Genomic DNA, 16,795 nt, shown 5'->3' with positions numbered 1-16,795 from the left:
GGCAGGCTCCTCCCTCAAGCCCCCCAGAGCTCGACTGGTCCCTTAGTGCCCTGGACGCTCTGGCCCTGACACCATGCCTTCTAAAGAAAGGCCCACTGTCTGCACCTGCACCTTCAGCTGCACAGACACCACCTCAACAAGTGACCCCTTACAACACGTTCACCATCCTGGAACTGCCAGCCCTTTGGTCTCCTGCCTCTGGGAAGCTTCAGGTCCTAGTTAAAGTCTTGATCCCTGAAGACAGGAGAGGAGCCAGGGCTAGCGACAGGCTGGACGTGGAGTGCCAAGTTGACCTGCAGGCTCAAGATGGCCCAGGACCCCACCCCCACCCCCTGCAGCGGATGCCTCAGCAAAGCAAACCCGAGGGTTTCAGAAAGTCATTTATTTACAAATGATGCAACAGTTACAGCCAGGGATTGAATACCACCAAGTGGTAACTGGCAGAACAGCGGGAAAAGGACAGAAAGGCAGGACTGGACCACAGACAGAGCCCAACTAGGCAGGAGAGGGCAGGGCATAGGCAGGGGTCCTGGGGTCACAGGAGAGGGCGGTTTAAGGCCAGCGAGGAGACAGCAGCACCACAGACCTGTCCACAGAGGAAGGGGTTCTGGGGGACCCACTCTGCTTGGTGGCCCCTGCCCCCTGCTCTGCAGCAAACATAAAAACTCCCTTGGGTTTGCCACTGCTAGGCTCTGTAAACTCAACTCCAGGCCAGAGTCAGTGCACACAGTGGACGGTGCCGTGGACACACCCTCCCCAGTGGATGGACACTGAGAACTTGGGGAGCCCACAGCAGAGGCACCAACACAACACTAACGGGACGAGGCACAGTGACCAGTGTTCACAGAGGACCCGGGACCAACAGGGGCTGGGTTCTCAGACCACTGTGGATGGACAAGGGGCTGCACTGACAGAAGAGGCATGTGATAGAGGCCACTCTGTGTAAAGAGGAGAGAGACGGTTTTCACACAGGTTTGCTTTATTCTGCGTCCAGCCTGCTGAGCTCTGCATGGCCCGAGCCAGTGAGCTCCCGCTCCCGCTGCCCTTTCCTAAGGACACCTGGGCCCAGGTGACAGACGTGCTTCCTGGTGGTGACACGGCCCGCGGGCACTGGGGCAGGAGAGCGGTCACCTGCCTGGTACTGCCGAGTCTAGGGAACAAATACTGGCGGTGAGGAATAAAACAAAGCCCGAACAGGAGCGAGCGGGCAGTGCCGAGAGCACCCCGGCTGGACGGGGCTGAAGGCACGAGTGTCCAGATGGAGAGTCCAGGTGTGCCGGGCCAGAGCGCGAGGCCAGAGTCCACTCAGTGGGACCGGGGCGCTGCAACGACAAGAATGACTATAACCATGACACCAGAGCCACCACGGCGTCCCTGCTCAGGACACAGCCTGGGGACCACAGCCTCTGGAAGTCACCACGGGGGTCAACACCAGGCCACCACTGTCCATCTGGCCGGCCCTGTTACCTCCCTACCCCAGAGCTCCAGCCCGTATAGTTCCCACCCGTGTGCAGGACAAGCCCGAACCACGAGCATGGCTGTGATCAGACACTCGCGTTTCTCCAGCACGGGAGCTGTGGCCGAGTTCCCAGCCACACTGAGCTGACACAGATGCTCTCAGAATGGACTGGAGCCAGAGCTGGTCAGCCCCAACCCTACGCCTCCACACCACCCAGGCAGCGTCCACTGCCAAGACTCCTTCCATTTGGGGAGACGTTCTGCATGGGGAGGTGAAGCTCCTAGATCTGAAGGTCATGAACCCCACAGGCCTCGTTCCCTTGGCAGCCTGACAGACGTCCTGGTGACAGGGTGACAGAACAAGACAAGGGCCATTCCCAGCCTGGACAGGGCGCTCTTACCATGGTGCTTCCAAATCACTCCTGATTTCCAAGGGGAATAATTTCTTCAGTGACAAAAAACTCGATGGTCTCCTCCTCCCAGTCGTCCACGTTGCTGTCTAGTTCATCAGTGTCCACACCTTCAAGACAAGACGGGGACGCTGTGACTGCTGTGTTCACAGTGACCTTGAGGGACAGGCTGCATGGCAAGACTGTCCTCGTTACAGTGACAAGTCTTCATCCCAGGAGCCACAGGGTGGGCGTGGACCTTCCCTCAGCAGCTGAGACCTCCCCGTGGCAACACTTGGGCTCCTGTTACCAGCGCACACGGAGGAATGCACCCACACAGGCACAAAGCTCCCAGTGCCGACAGCACCTGACGTTGGCCAGAAAGCCTGGAAAGGTCCCGGTGAGCCCTCTGATAGCCTCATCTTCTAGGGGTGGAGCTGCAGGCAGCAGCCAGCCAGGCCCTCTCGGCCCCGGGGGTGCGCACTGACCACCCCAGCGCTTCCTCTCACCTCCTCGCAACTCCAGCCTCTCGTTCTTCTGCTCCATGTAGAGCTCCTGAGCCATCTTCCGGTACTTCCGGAAGTCCTCCATCATGGTTCTTCTCCTCTCCACCAATTCCTACATCAGGAGATGTTAGCATGACACACTGAGCTCATCAGTCAGCATGGCTGCATGACCAAAAGCAAACAGCTGGCCACAGCCACCCCCGAAAGCCAACACATGGGCTGCCTGTGTCCCCTCCCAGCTGTGCTGATGGGGTTCACCTTTGAGGCTTTGGACTGGCTCAAACGATCCTTCTGCTCAAAGATCTTGGAGTATTTCTTCAGATCCTTTTTAATTTGCTGAAAGGAAAACAAGTCATTGAGAAGGAAAGTGTTCAAAGCAAGAACTACAGACAGCATCTTCGAAGCCGGCCCCTGACCATGAACGCGAGCGTGCGGATCCTCCACAGGCCTCAGCTGTTGGGCTGTACCCGCACTTCAGCCTCTCCTGGGTCTCCTCCCTCTCCTCAGCCTGGTACCAGCAGCTTACTGCACACCATTACGCAAAGCCCACTGCCACACCGAGTTGTAACAGGAAAACCTCGGAAACTCGGCCCCGCAAAGCTTATGTCTCAGATGGCGACCGTGTCTCCTGCTCTGGCCTCTCGGGTAGTCCCCTCACAGTGGCCCCCAGTGCCAACAGGACCTGTTTCTTTTCACCGCCGTGTCCCTCGCCCCAGCCTGCACACCTTTATCTGGTCCTGGCTCAGGAGCGTAGGAGGCCGTGGCCGCCACAGCAGCTGGCAGAAGCGGTCTTTGTTGTTCTTCTGAAGGAGACGGCCTTGGAAAGTCCACAGCCAGTAAGCGTTATCCACCTGGAGGGACACGTTACCACATCAGCAAGGCCAGACAAGAGAGCCTGGGCTCTCCACACGGGCATGTTCGGTCGACAGATGTCAACAATCTGACGTCCAAGGTGTGGGGGAGACAGGACAAAGGCCCTGCTTCCGCCCTGCAGGTTTCAGCAGGGCCAGTAACAGGTGAAGGAGGAGTCTCCCAGGAGGTGCCCACGGGCTAACCAGGGCCTGGATGGACGATCACTGGCCTGTAACAAGAACCCCCAGATAGGTAGGTGGGTCCTGTAACACCTTTCTCAGTCGTTAAGAGACCAGCACTCCCAAGTGCCTGTCATGGAGGGACAGAGGTGTGAGATGGGAGTGTGTCCGTGTGAAACAGACGTGTCGGAGGGTGCAGGTGGGGGAAACATGTGCTGTGCCCTGCCCGCCCCGTCCCCTGGCCACCCACTGACACAGAATGCCAGGCTGACCTTGTGGCTCCACCAGGAGACGGAGGTGATGACGTAGCGCCCCGTGGGGTCCCACTCGACGTCGGAGGCCATGTAGTGCTCGGCAATGTTCATCACCGTGCAGTCAGATGTGTCCACAAAGGCTAAGGCACCGTTCATGCTGCAGGGACAACACAAGCTCTCCCGACCTGGCTCCACCAGGCGCCCACTCCCCAGCAGTCTAGTGGGGTGTGAGGTGACCACTGGCCAGCAGCCTCTCTGACACTGTCACAGGGCCCTGGGTGGCTGAGTGAAGACGTGTAGTGTGCATATGACAATGTCTGTCTTGCTGGAGCAGTGACTACACAGGAAGGGGGGGATATGATGTGAGGTCAGGCATGCCCACCATCGTGTCCATCCTGCACTAATTAAATCTCTCCAGGCAGACATGAGGCTAAGCAGACTGTGAAAGGACATTCCCCGTGAGGGAGTTAGGATGTGTGGACACAGCTTCCAAACCACGCTAAGAGAGCATCACTGGCCATCGCTATCACTGGTCTGGGCTCAACCTAAATCCTGGGACCCAGCGCAGCGTGACCATGTTCATCCAAGTGGCCCTGGAACCAGGGACGTGCTTGTCCTCAGCCCAGCAGGAGAGAGGCCGCGCATCCCAGAATGGGGGCAGAGACATGGTCCGAGGCCAAGCCCACGGCCAGCACAGCAGAGACAGGACAGAAGACCCCACGGCCCAGGACGGGGGCAGGGGACAGAGAGCAGACACGCACCTCCGCAGACCAGCCAGCACGACAAATTGGCCTTGGGGACTCCAGAAGATGGTGTTGGCTTGCTGCTTGTCGAACATCTCTGAAAGGGGACAGACGCCATCAGTCGTGCCCTGGGAGCGGCCCCACACCTGGCATGAGTGTGTGCTGCCCCTAGGGCAGCTCTGGAGGCTTCAGCCAGACTCCTGCACAGCCCGGGACACCTCAGCCGCCCACCATAAACACACCAGAACCCATGGCCAAAACTCCCTGCCAGGAGGTCAACTAATCCCCAAGAGAAAGTGGGGCTAAGCCCATGGGGCCGCTCCACCCTGTCCTCCAGGGCGCTGTGTCCCAATCAGCTCAACAGGAGTGGGTGTCGCTGGGTAAGCTACCAACTACCCTTTCAAATGAAGAGCAGAGGACAAGGGGTCACGTGAGCCCCGACCCTGCTTCCAACACCTTCACTCAAGGAGTAAATGGAGCTCCGCACGGAGTGAAGAGCGGACGCCAGAGACTCCAACAGGACCCTGGTGGTCAGCCTCAGACGCTCGAGCACAGGACCACAACGACCTGTTCCTCGTGACCCCCAGGTCTTTCCTGAGTGACCACAAGTTGTCTCAGCCAAGGCGGCAGACACAGGCTAGACATCTGGCCGTTTCCTGGCTCTGCCTACTCAGGGCTCAGGGCAGGGCAGGCATGAGGGTGCTGTGATGGGGCCAGCACCCCAGAAACCCCACAGGCAGGTCTCCCTCCAGACACCAGGAGCAGCCAGCAGCCACCACAAAAGCTATTGGGCTGCTGTCTGCCTTCTCACAGCAAAAGGGGGTCCACTCCACCACACCATCCACCCACCCCTCCACCCACCGTCCCATCCGTCCATCCCCCACCCTCCCACACTGCGCTGGTCGGGCCCTGAGTGGCACGTGACAAGGTGAGGTCCACTCCATCACACTGTCTGTCCACCCCCGCCCTCCCACACTGCGCTGGTCGGGCCCTGAGTGGCACGTGACAAGGTGAGGTCCACCACACCGTCCGTCCACCCCTCACCCTCGCACACTGCGCTGGTCGGCCGATCAGGACACCCTGCGGGTCTCAGCAGCTGTCCCCCCGCCCGGCCCCGGCAGCTGCGGGCGTCCACTCACTGATGAGCTCAATCTTCCCGTTGCTCTTGACGTGGTAGAAGGACACAGAGATGCGGGGCGCCTCCCCGTGAAGCACCGCAAACTTGCTCCCGTTGGGCTCCCAGGCGAACGCGATGATGGTCTCTGTAGGAAGCCACAGGGGCGGTCAGTGCTGTCTGCAGTTACAGACAGGAAACCGGGAACAAGACCGGTCCCCTCCCAGTGACAGGAGGAAAGTCACCTCGTGGCTGAGGGGGGCCGACAAGGGAGGGCCTGGCTCCCCAGCCCGCGGGCCTGCCCTCAGCTGAGTGCTGACGACCATGGCCTTTCTCCCAGTCAAGATCACTTGGATGGACCTCCACTGGGGGGCTGCAAGTCCTTTCAGCCTGACTCCACAGCCTGCTGCTCTCTGGACCTCCTCTGCCACCCCCAAACAAAGCGACAAATGGATAAAACCCCAGGCAGACACGCAGCAGCAAACTGTCTGTGACCCATAGCCACGGGCCTCTGGCACAGGACACGGCACAGGACACTGACTCGCTTTTAAGACAAAAATCTGTGTTCTGTTCAAAAACAACTGCTACTGCAAACAGCAAGTACCTGACACCAGGAAGCAGCACAGATACGCGCTCCTGGGAACAGCCACACACACGTGGGTTCAGCTGCGCCCGAGGCCGGCTGCGGCCGGAGTGAAGAAACCCACCCGGCACGCTCGTTCTCAGTGGGACTGGATAAATCAAGCCTGGGGTGTCTCCCGGGCAGAGAGGCAGGGAAGGATGGAACCCAACCGCGGCCTCGTGACAAGGTGCCAAGTCCACGCTGGACTGAAGCCCTGTGCAGAGTCCCCAGGGACGTCCCCAGAAGCCAAAGGCAACAGGACCCAGCAGGGCACTTGCCTTTCATCTCCACCACATCGACGGGGACCTGCTTCTCTCGCATTCGGAAAATTTCAAAATTTGTAACGACACCCTGTTTAAAAAAAGATGCCACGTGACGTTCTGTTAATTCACAGATGAGAGAGACTTCATCCATCCGAGGCAGACTCGAGGACTTCACCCGCAATCCCACTGCCACACTTGGGGTGTCTACGCGCGTGCCTGCGTCAGCTCTCCTGCTGTTGGGGTGTCTGCTCGCGGCACACACACACCCCGACTCCTCGCATGCCTGCCACCAGGGACGGAGTGGCCCGCCCACGGAGGACAGCTCGGCCCTCCACACACACCTGCAGCCCTGCGGCCCAGTGCCTACAGCTCGGCAGCCAGCCGCCCGGCGCTCACTCCCACCAGGCGCCCCGTGCAAGTCGGCATCGGCTTCCTTATAAACCAACAGCCTCGGAAAGCCCTGGGGAAGCCCTGCTGTTCTCAGGGTCGCCGTGAGTTAGATCAGATTCTGTGGCAGGAGTGACTACGGAGAGATCCAGTTTTTCTTTGGGATGAAGGGAATCTAAGAGTGGTGGCCCCCCAGCTCTGGGAAGCTGTTCAAAGCCCCAAAGTGCACTTTAAGAAGAGCTAAAAAAAAAAAAATCCGAGGAATATTCTACCAGGAGAAGATTAAACAACATTCTCTAAGATGAACATTAAGCATCGCACACAAAGCTAAAACCAGGTGCAGAGATAAGTGCTCGTTCTTCTACTGAAACAGGAAATCAGAAGTAACAGGTCTGTTTCAACTGTCAGCTGAAGGGGAAAGCAGCGGCCTGCCTGGATGTGGGCACTGTCACTGTCCCCGTGCCAAACCGACGTCGTGTGACCACACTGCTGATTCCAACAGCTTCCTTGTACACAAGAGTGTCTGGTCCAGCTAATGCACCCAGCCAGGGCGCCACTCACCTGGGTCCCCTTGGGCGTCCGGTCCACTTTGACACACAAATAGTCTCCGTTTTTCTGCCAGTGCAGCTTGCAGTCCACCACATTGAAAAGATTCCTGACCCGGATCTCCTGTCGGCTGGGGAGCTGCATGAGAGTCACCCGGGCTGGGATGTCCTTGTCCTCGGGCACCCAGAAGGCAATGATGTTGCCACCAGGAGACCAAGAGAAGTCCCTGCAGAGCAGAGGTGAAGGTCACACATCCCACAAAGGCCGCTGGGCAGTCTCTTAGCACAAACGTACACAAGCTGTCCCGCTGGCCCGGGGCAGCAGCAGGAGCCACTGCTTGTTCAGCTGGCCCCGGCCTGAGCACCCCGGGCTTCATTCCACCCGTGCTGGTGAGTGAACAGCAGCCGGGGAGGGACGCAGACCCGGCCCGTACGACTGCTGCCGTGTGCCGAGTAGTGGCATTAGAACAGACGCACGGCTGACCCTCCAGTGGGCTGTAATAGGCAGTGACGTGGGAGGAGACTGCCCTTCTTTCTCCCGTGGATTCAAACTGCACACCTTTCCACGGGCAGCAAAATTCTTTACCACTAAGCCACCAGGTTTGGAAGCAAGGGTGACATCCACTGTCTAAACAACATGCCTCTGGAAAGTCTATGAACTTTGATTTCTGTTGTTACAGAAAGGCTTCAGGCCTTCTGCTCACAGGGTCGCTATGAGTCGCGCTAAGCTCGCCGGCAATCAACACCACCACCAGAGTTCCATATATAACAGACCCCACACGAGACGACTTCCTCAGGTTAGTCAAGGCGCCGGAGGGGAACACTCCAGCTCAACGGTCAAGTGGAGGACAGAGAACAAGGACCCCACCCGTGGCCATCCACCTTCTACAAGAGTCGTGCGGTGACGCTTTAGGAACGCTTCTGCACAGGGCCCCACAGCCTACGGTTCTGCCCAAATGTGTAAACATCGACAGCGTAAGGACCATGCCGATGATGGGTCAGTGGCTGGTGCCTTCTGGCCAAGAGATGGGACTAGTTTTGAGAGAAGTAACACACCCTCCTTTGCCCTCCAACAACTCTAATTCAGAGACTCCTTGTTAGATTTGGTCCAGGACTCGGGACACGGCAAGCAGAAGTCAAGTGCTCTGGGGGTGTGCTGGTGACTGGCAGTAGCCAGGGCCCTACCCCCCAATCTCAGGTCTATGAACATAAAAACCATGTCACACAGATTCCACAAGGTCACTCACTTTATCCCGGAGATCTTCAAACTCTTCTTGTCCAAAAGGCCCATCGACTGTCCGAGAGAAGGTTACACCGAGTCAGCCGTGCCCAGGGAAGGCACAGGGGTTTCATAAAGGGCCCACAATTACTGCCTGGGCCTGCCCACAGCAGGGCAGGCTGGACAGTGACAGACGGGCACTGACCACAGGAAGACACCCTGCCACTCATGTCATCCACTCGTGCTAAGTCTTACAACAGGCCACACAAGAGGCCAGCAAGGGGAAGGAGCAGAGCCCTGGGCAGGAAGAGGCAAAAGCCACAAAAAACGTGCCTTTACTACACAGTTATTAAATGCCCAAAAGACCCCTGGGACTAGTGGACAGCAAACACTGGCTGCTAACAGCAGGTCTGAGGTTCAAAGCCGCCAGCCACCCTGTGGGAGAATGATAAGCCAGTCTATTTCTGCAAAGATATGCACCCTCTGACCCCTGGCCATCTGAGCTGGATCTGTCCCCACCCCAGGACTCGGCTGCAGATGAAGGAGCGTTCTGGGACCCCTGCCCTACTCACTGGCGTCTCGTAGATGCTGAGGGTATCGAGGGTCATCCTGGCAAAGAATTTGCCATCATGGCTCCACCTGAAAGGACAGAGGTGCTGCTGGGCTGTCCTTGCAACAGGACAGGGCTACAGGAGACCATCTCAAGTCCACTCACTTGAAAATGGGCCAGTGGGCAGAGCTTTCACAGTGGAAGCCCCGCTTCTTGTGGCCTGTCAGGATGTCCCAGATGATGATGGCCTGAGGGTCTTCCTGGGTGTCCATGAGGGGGCTGAAGGTCACCAGGTACCTGTGGGAGAAAGGGACAAGCTCCGCGTGACTGTGCTGAGGGGCATGGGCCATGGACGTGGCAGGCACGTGATCCACTGTAGTCAAGGCACCGAGCTTCAGAACACTACTGGCTGTTAACTGTTGCTGCGTCACAGCTGACCCCAGCAGACAGCACTGTGCCATGGAGCCAGGCCCGTCTCCACAGCGGCTGCCTGCTAGCCTGTCACACCAGGAGGCCGCACTGGGGACGCAGAAGAGACGTCTTCTCTCAGCAGAGCGCTGTGGGAGCTGCCCCCAAATGTCTGCTAAAACCAGGACCACGCCAACCCCCCTCCGCAAAGGTGTCCTCAGTGGCCATCCTCACGGGACAAGGGAGAGAGAATCACTGGTCACACACAGCTTCAGACCGAGCAGGAGTCTATGAGGACTCTGGTGCCTGGGCTTCTCCCCAGAACCACTTACCACCTGCTGGTATTTCACAGCCACGGCAGCTGTTTTGTTTGTTCAAAGTAAAAAAACAAACAGAAACCCAAAGCTCAGAGCAGACTGTCCCTTACAAAGGAGGGGAGACAAGCAGGACACCATAACAAGCAGCTGGCAGCCACCCTATCTTGCCCCAGAGAGGCACTTCTGGCGTCCTGATTAGGGTTCAAGCCATCTCCCCCTTAATGTTGGCAAGAATTTCATTTCACGTGCATCGACAGAAATCGCGTGACACACTGCACCGCAAATCTGTCCTCGATGCGCTAAGAGCAAAGACGTCCCCGAGGATAAGAGGCACCTGACCCAAGCCATGGACACTCAGTCAGCTCTTACAGTGAACCAGACAGTGGACAACGAAAGGCCAAGGACTGAAGCCTCAGAGCTGAGCTGCCGAGACTGGTGCACCGCAGACTGCCAGAGCAATGTTCAGAGGAAACGCAGCCAGAACACTCCTCGGACACAACGCTGGGAGAAACCGCCTCCTGTACTTTGCATGTCTGTGACCAGGGTCTTACGGATTTTGAAAGTTATCACAAGGAAACAGTCTCCAGCGAATATTAGTGAAGTGGAAGATCAATGAAGGGGATGGCTGACGACGACACAGGGTTGGGGGACACTCACAGGCTGGGGGACACTCACAGGCTGGGGGAGGCACAGTTAGTGTCTAGGAGTCAAGGGGCCGACTCCGCTGGCTCCCGAGGTGAGGACACGCCTCCAGGAGGAGCACAGCAGGGCTGCAGGACCCTCGTCCAGAAGACAAAGCTCCCTCCGGCTCAGGAGTCCTCTGTGGCGGCTGACCAAGCCCCGCCTCTTCCCAGAGCTCACCTTTCACAAGGTGAGAAATCTATAAGCTGGACGCCCTGGTGGCTGAACCTCTGGATCTGCTTGAACTTCTCTCCGCCCCACAGCGCGATGCCCCTCTGGTGGAAGGTGGCCAGGTAGGTGCCCTTCGGGGACCAGCGCACGTAGGTCTCAGTCCATCTCTATGGAGAGAGTGCCCATGTGAGCAGAGCAGGGAAACCCCCATCCACACAATGTGGCAGTGAGGGCAGCTTTAAAGGAGCACTCTGGGGCCACCACAGAGACCAGCAGGCAATCAGTGCCCTCTGCCGCCCAGGACTACCCTCCCTCCTCTGAGGCGCCAGCCTCGCCTGGGCCTCAGGGCTCACTAAAGCTGGGAAAGCACACAAGTTGTTCTTGTAGACAGTGGCATTCCACCTGCCCTCCCACAAGCCCACTTGCCCCACGATGTGAACTCAGGCAGAAGGCCCTGATGGGCGCGGGACTCACCGCCCTTTCCTCGATGGAGACGGGGTCCTTCACATCATTCCAGAAGATGGAAGTGCGGTCCCCACTCTCAAAAATCACACTGTACTGGTCTCTGCATTCAGCCTCCTCGAGCCAATAGCGCAGATTCCCCTACAGAGAGCACAGCGAGGAACAGCACGTCTCACTAGCGCTGCTCCAGAGACCCAGCAAGGAGGGCGGCACGTCGGGCCCCAGGGACGCACAGCCTGGCTAGGACCACACCACTCCCAACGCATCAGAAGCCACCCTGACAACATACCAGGTCTTTGAAGGGCTGCTTCTCCGGGATGTCCCACTCATCACTGATGGTCATATACCTGGAAAAAGAAACGAGTACTGGTACCGTGACAGTCACAGTGACAGAATGAATGGTCAAGGGAGTGACCATGTCGGTGTGACCAGGAGCTCCCCCAGCCCCCGCCCTGCAGGAGATAGAAGATGTGCTCCGACTGGGCAGAGGGTGAGGAGAGTGGGCCTCGGACATGTCAACTCTGCACCACAGGAGGACATGCTGGGCCCTCAGGACGTAGGGTCCGACCCTTTGGGGCCCAGTCGGAACTCACTTGTCGAAATCAGTGAAGAGGTTGACCCTGAACGTATGCTGCTTGTCCAGCTTGTAGCCGTCGGCATTCTTCACGGCGTCCAGGGCGTGGGCGGGAGATGCGTACTCCAGGAAGATGTACCTGCAAGGAAGGTGTACCTGTGTGAGGGCAGGGGCACAGTGACAGTGCGCTGGGGCTAGCCCACACAGCCTCAGAGGGACCCTCGCCCGGCTCCGCACACAGACACCCCGACTCATCGCTCCCCACCTTCCTGAGGAAACAGGGCACAAAACACTAGCATGGCAGTTCCGGGAAACCCTAGATGGTCATGGCTCCAACTACGTCAGAAACCACAGAAGAGCTGAGGAACCAAACATTCGCTCTCCTGACCGTGGCCGTGGTTCCATGGGGGGACAGACACAGCCCAAAGGAGCCTTGATCCTGGGCGTTTCTGGGACCCCAAACAGCTCTGTAGCAGATTTAACATGAGTCTCTGATTTGTCAGCAGACACTGTGTAAAAACCACACCACTACCCCATTCCTCCTGCCTCAGGACCCCGGGAACGAGGGACAGCGTCAGGACAGCCAGCCCACGAAAAATCATGGCCAGTGGGAAATTTCTGTCAGCTACACAGCTGTGCCAGAAACAGACACAACGGCCACATGACATATCAAAACCACTCGTAACCTCCCCGGGTCAGACACGTCCAGCGACCTCCCAACACGCCGGGTCCCCGGAGAATCCCACTTCCCATCGGATGCCCAGAGAAATTCAAGCAGCTCTTCGCTCTAGGTCTGGGGGAGCACTACTCACCCCTTTGTCTTCCCGTCTTCTTCGGGGTAAAAGTCATTTGTGATCTTCCCAAACTTGGAAAAGATCTTGTGAATGACGTTCTTGAGTTTCTCAAGTCGGTCCGGTCCCACCTGAGGCACGTTGTCCACCACGATCACCGAGTCGATGCCATCTGCCTCCTGCGGCCGGTCTTTGAGGACATCGCCCAGTAACTCTGCAGAGACAGGACTGTCACTGACACCACAGCCCAGCTCACGGGGCTGATGTTCAAGTCAGGAAAGGGACGGAAGCCTGTGCAGGGACCATGCAGAAAGGAAAGCGGCTCTTAGGTGAACAGGGACGGCAACGGATTTGAGGGAAGAGAAAGGCGCCCAGGACACTCCGTCGCCCCCACCCCCGCGCCTCACCTTCTTCTGACAGGTGAACCAGCTAGAACAGGAGAGAGACCCGTACGAGGGTGAGAACACCATGTGTGGGCTCTCCCTCCAGTGAGAGCAGCCCGCTCCTGCCCACTGACCGATCCCCAGTGGCCCTGTCACAGAACAGAGCTGCCCCACCGGGATTCCAAGGCTGGGAGAGGATGCAGGACACCACCTCATCTCCGCCCTGTGCAGATACTTGGTGAGCAAATTCTCCAAGCACCGTGCCACGGGGTCTCCAGCCACAAGCAAGGAGTTACCCAGAATCCTCTGTAGAAGGCACCTGCCAGATACGCTACCAACCACCCTCCTTGATGACTGTCATCAAGGCAAAGCGAAGTGCCCTGCGGAACACCAGGGAGTTACGGCGACCGAGGGGAGACCCGAGCCCACAGCGCTGTGGGCAGGGCTCCCGGTTTACACAGCAGAGCCACCCCTTTCTTAGCGGCACGGACCACTGGGGCATCTTACAGCGGAGGTCTGAAGCAGCCGCTCACCGGGACAGGGACCTGCAGACAGTGGAGGGACGTGCACAACCAAGTGCTTCCTTACTCCGCTCAGCACTCGATACGCACACACTCGGTTCATCCACCTTTAGATCTAAGACCACAGAACCCAAAACTCGATTCACAAAGCACCTAAACTTCTTGTAACTACTTCCAGAAGACTGTTGATTTAAATAAGGTCAAGATAAAGAAACAGATGAGAGGAACAGGCCTACAAGTGGAAGGGAGCCATGCTGCTGTGGGGCAGGGCCTATGTCCCTGCTGTCTGGGCAGTGCCCACACACATGGCCGTGGGAGGTTGGGGCCAGGCCTCATGCCCTGTCACCCAGAGCAGTGGGCAGCTGGAGATAAGCAGCGGAAGAGGGAACACAGAGCACGGGGGAAATGCAGCAAGGCCCATCTCTGTAAGAGAAATTCTGTTAAGTGAGTGAGCTTGTCTAAAATAAGATGGAGATGATGGGTTTGAACTGCAAAACTTTCGGTTAGCAGCTAAAACGTAATCTGCTGTGCCACCAGGGCTCCTGGGTTGGCAGTCTAACAAAGCTGTGACAGCACCTGTGAGGCGCATGGCAGCACGAGAGGGATGTGCAAGCGAGGGCTGAAGGTGCCCGCTCGCTGCACACGTCGGCGTGTCTGGCAGCACACTCTGCATCCAACCTGCTGGACGTGACAGGCGTCGAAGAGCATCCTTCAGTGTACCTGACTCTCACACGTCACGGGAGAGGAACTTGTTCTCTACTCTTGATGTATCTGGCAACAAAACCTCGGATTTCTGGAGACAAGCCTTGTTACAAATGCTTTCTAATGAACCCTAACATAGTTGTGAGTACTGAAAACGTATCACGTAAGACCTGTGCGTGAGAGAGTAAAGCTGGGAGACCCTCTACAGGGTGGGCTGACACAGTGAATAAGGGGCTGAGCATAGGGCTATGGTCAAGGCAGTGTCCAAGCCCACGGGTCACAGTGTCACTGAGTCATCGACAACATGGCACTTAACAACAAAACCGAGACCCCTGAAGGAGGAGGAAAACATGTGTGTGTGTTGTGTGTGTGTGTGTGTGTCTGGCACAGAGGGAGAGGGGCCATCCCACCACTTCAGCCCAGTCCACCATGGGGTTACTCTGAAAGCCACGCACTCTCTAATCAAAGGGCCAGCTAAACCTGCCTGGAGTTTACAAGGCTCATCCTGAAACACTCAGCTTGTACACGCTGGACTCCTCCACGAGCCCTGAGCGTCTGCTAAGAACTGCCCAGACAAGATCGGCAGTAAATCCCATAGCCACACAGGGAAGAGCCCGCTTCTCCCATCCACGCCGGCGCCAGGCAGCTGCCAACGGCCTGCTGAGCTGGCTCAGGAAAAGCACAAGTGTCCCAAGGCACAGCCATCAGCGCTGGAGGACGAGTGCTACCAGTGAGCCCATGAGAAGCTCTGTGGAGGCAGGACCCACACAGCAGGGGAGTGGGAGGAACTCAGACGGGAGGTTGCAGGTGAACAGGTCCCTGCACACCTGTCCCTGGACACCAAGGAAGACCAGGTGGCCAGCTGTCAGTGGGGCTCCCTCACCACACAGGGTCTGCTGTCCACAGGACCAGCAATCTTACCCTGACCCCATTGAGCTGTGTGACCACTGTCCACACGAAAGGACCTGTGACAGCACCCTGAGCCTGTCCCCAGGCCCGGGCGCCTCAGACACAGCAGGTTCACATCAGCTCCCAGAGGCCCCTCGGCAGACCCCAGGCCAGCTGCCTGCTCACGAGGGTGATCAGTGGGTCAGAAATCTTTGATGAATTCACTGGGCTTATTATTACAAACTATCAAGTCAACTACGACTCAGTGACTCTATGAACTACAGCGTGAACCATCTTAAAATGGATAGGGGGGGAATCCTACTCCAGAAACGGGTGGTGTGAACATCAGGCATGTTCTGCTAAGTGAAAGGCCACCCAGAGGTGCCCTGGAAGAAAGTCCTGGCAATCCACTTGCTATAAACGAGCTGTTAAATCTCACAGTGCTTTAGTCTATACCTGAGACAGAACCCACGTGCCTTCACTTTGAACCCAAGAAATCCAGAGACCAAGAGGACTCCGCCCTGGGCAGAGGGTCTGCAGGCATTCCAGCGGTCACCTCTCCACCAAGCGGTACAAAGTAGGTCCCCTGGGCAAGGGCTTGGATGCCATCGGGGAGCCCACGCTTCGCTGGCTGGTGAAATACACGTAACAGGTAATAGAGTGTGGACTGATGGAGAGAGTGCTAGAAACAGCTGCTTGAGGTGGGCCCCAAGTTCACCAACAGCGACGAGGTGCCCTGCCCCAGAGGGCTTTCCAGGCCACCATGACCACCAGAGCCGACTACCTGGCTTCCCCAGAGGAGCTGTTCCAGGTGTGAAAGCACCTAACCAGCACGGCCGCTGTCAAGTGCACTGAGTCAAGCAGGTGCAGACGCCCTATGACCAGGTGGTCTGCACACTGTCCTAAACAGGACAGGGCTCTCAGCCCAGCGGCTTCTGCAGCGCTCACAGCCCGGGAAGCCCTGCCCGTTCTCTCTGTCCGACAGGGTCACTATGAGTCTGAATGACATCCTGCCAAAGATCTGTCCAGACCAAAGAAACAGGACGATCCAGCGGTGCTATGACCTGCGCTTCCAGTTCCTGGGACGTGTCCACTGGTCCCTACAAGTCAGCCTGGGACCCCCAGATGCAAACTGCGGGGGTGGAGGGCGCTCGCTGTGCCCGAGGTCCACACGCTGACCTCAGTGGGCACAGGACACAGCCCTGCGCGTGCATGCTGCCAGCTGCCCATCCGGCCGGCCTGGCTGGGACTCAGATGACCACTTCCCTCCCTGAGAGGCTTCTCCTACCTCCCCACCCACGACCCCTTCTTAAAAAACCAACAAAAACCTGCAGGGCTTGTTGACAACCACTCGGGGCTGTGGACACAGATGGACGGCTCCGGCCACCCGCGGACACACCGATCGGCCCTAAGCCATCTGCAACGCCAACCTGCGCCTCAACAGAGCGACCAGACTCAAGGCGCTGACCAAGACCGAAGGGGCCGTGTCCCTGGACCTGGACTGAGCCCCTGCGCTCAACGACAGACTGACCTCGAGTGACCAAGCCCCCGCACAGGCCGCCACGTGCGCTCAGAAGGGCCGCATCGGCCCGGGGAGGGGTCGAGATGACAAGGAGGGCGGACCGCAGGGAGAGACCCTCCAGCCGCGGGGTTTGGAGGAAGAGGACGGCGGGGCGAGCGGACACGCAGCGCGCGGGCAGGGCCAGCACGCACCTTCCTCGCCCACGTCGTCCACGAAGTCCTCGGGGTCGCTGAAGGACGGGTCGTCCGCGTCCCCGTTCTCCACCGCGCGCGGGTCGAGCCCCGCCGCGTCCCC

General features: G+C 58.1%; 1 protein-coding gene across 1 annotated transcript; it reads right to left on the bottom strand.

Annotated features, from left to right (window-relative positions):
• Nucleotides 1-1,859: 1,859 nt before the first annotated feature.
• On the bottom strand, nt 1,860-16,772 carry EIF3B (eukaryotic translation initiation factor 3, subunit B). Its single transcript, XM_006889609.1, has 18 exons — nt 16,693-16,772; nt 12,507-12,699; nt 11,714-11,833; nt 11,410-11,467; nt 11,133-11,261; nt 10,668-10,825; nt 9,247-9,378; nt 9,104-9,170; nt 8,560-8,606; nt 7,329-7,539; nt 6,396-6,468; nt 5,521-5,643; nt 4,400-4,478; nt 3,657-3,795; nt 3,079-3,204; nt 2,612-2,689; nt 2,357-2,465; nt 1,860-1,978 (listed from the first exon to the last, which is right to left on the bottom strand). The coding sequence occupies exons 4-18, from the start codon at nt 11,461-11,463 to the stop codon at nt 1,875-1,877; spliced, it is 1,629 nt and encodes a 542-aa protein (XP_006889671.1). The 5' UTR covers nt 11,464-11,467; nt 11,714-11,833; nt 12,507-12,699; nt 16,693-16,772; the 3' UTR covers nt 1,860-1,874.
• Nucleotides 16,773-16,795: the final 23 nt, after the last annotated feature.

The sequence above is a fragment of the Elephantulus edwardii genome, unplaced genomic scaffold (genome assembly GCF_000299155.1).
Source record: "Elephantulus edwardii isolate Elephantulus edwardi_28Jun2011 unplaced genomic scaffold, EleEdw1.0 scaffold00080, whole genome shotgun sequence".
Lineage (NCBI taxonomy): Eukaryota > Metazoa > Chordata > Mammalia > Macroscelidea > Macroscelididae > Elephantulus > Elephantulus edwardii.
Note: the sequence above shows the minus strand (reverse complement) of the source record. Positions and strands in the feature narration are given on the sequence as shown.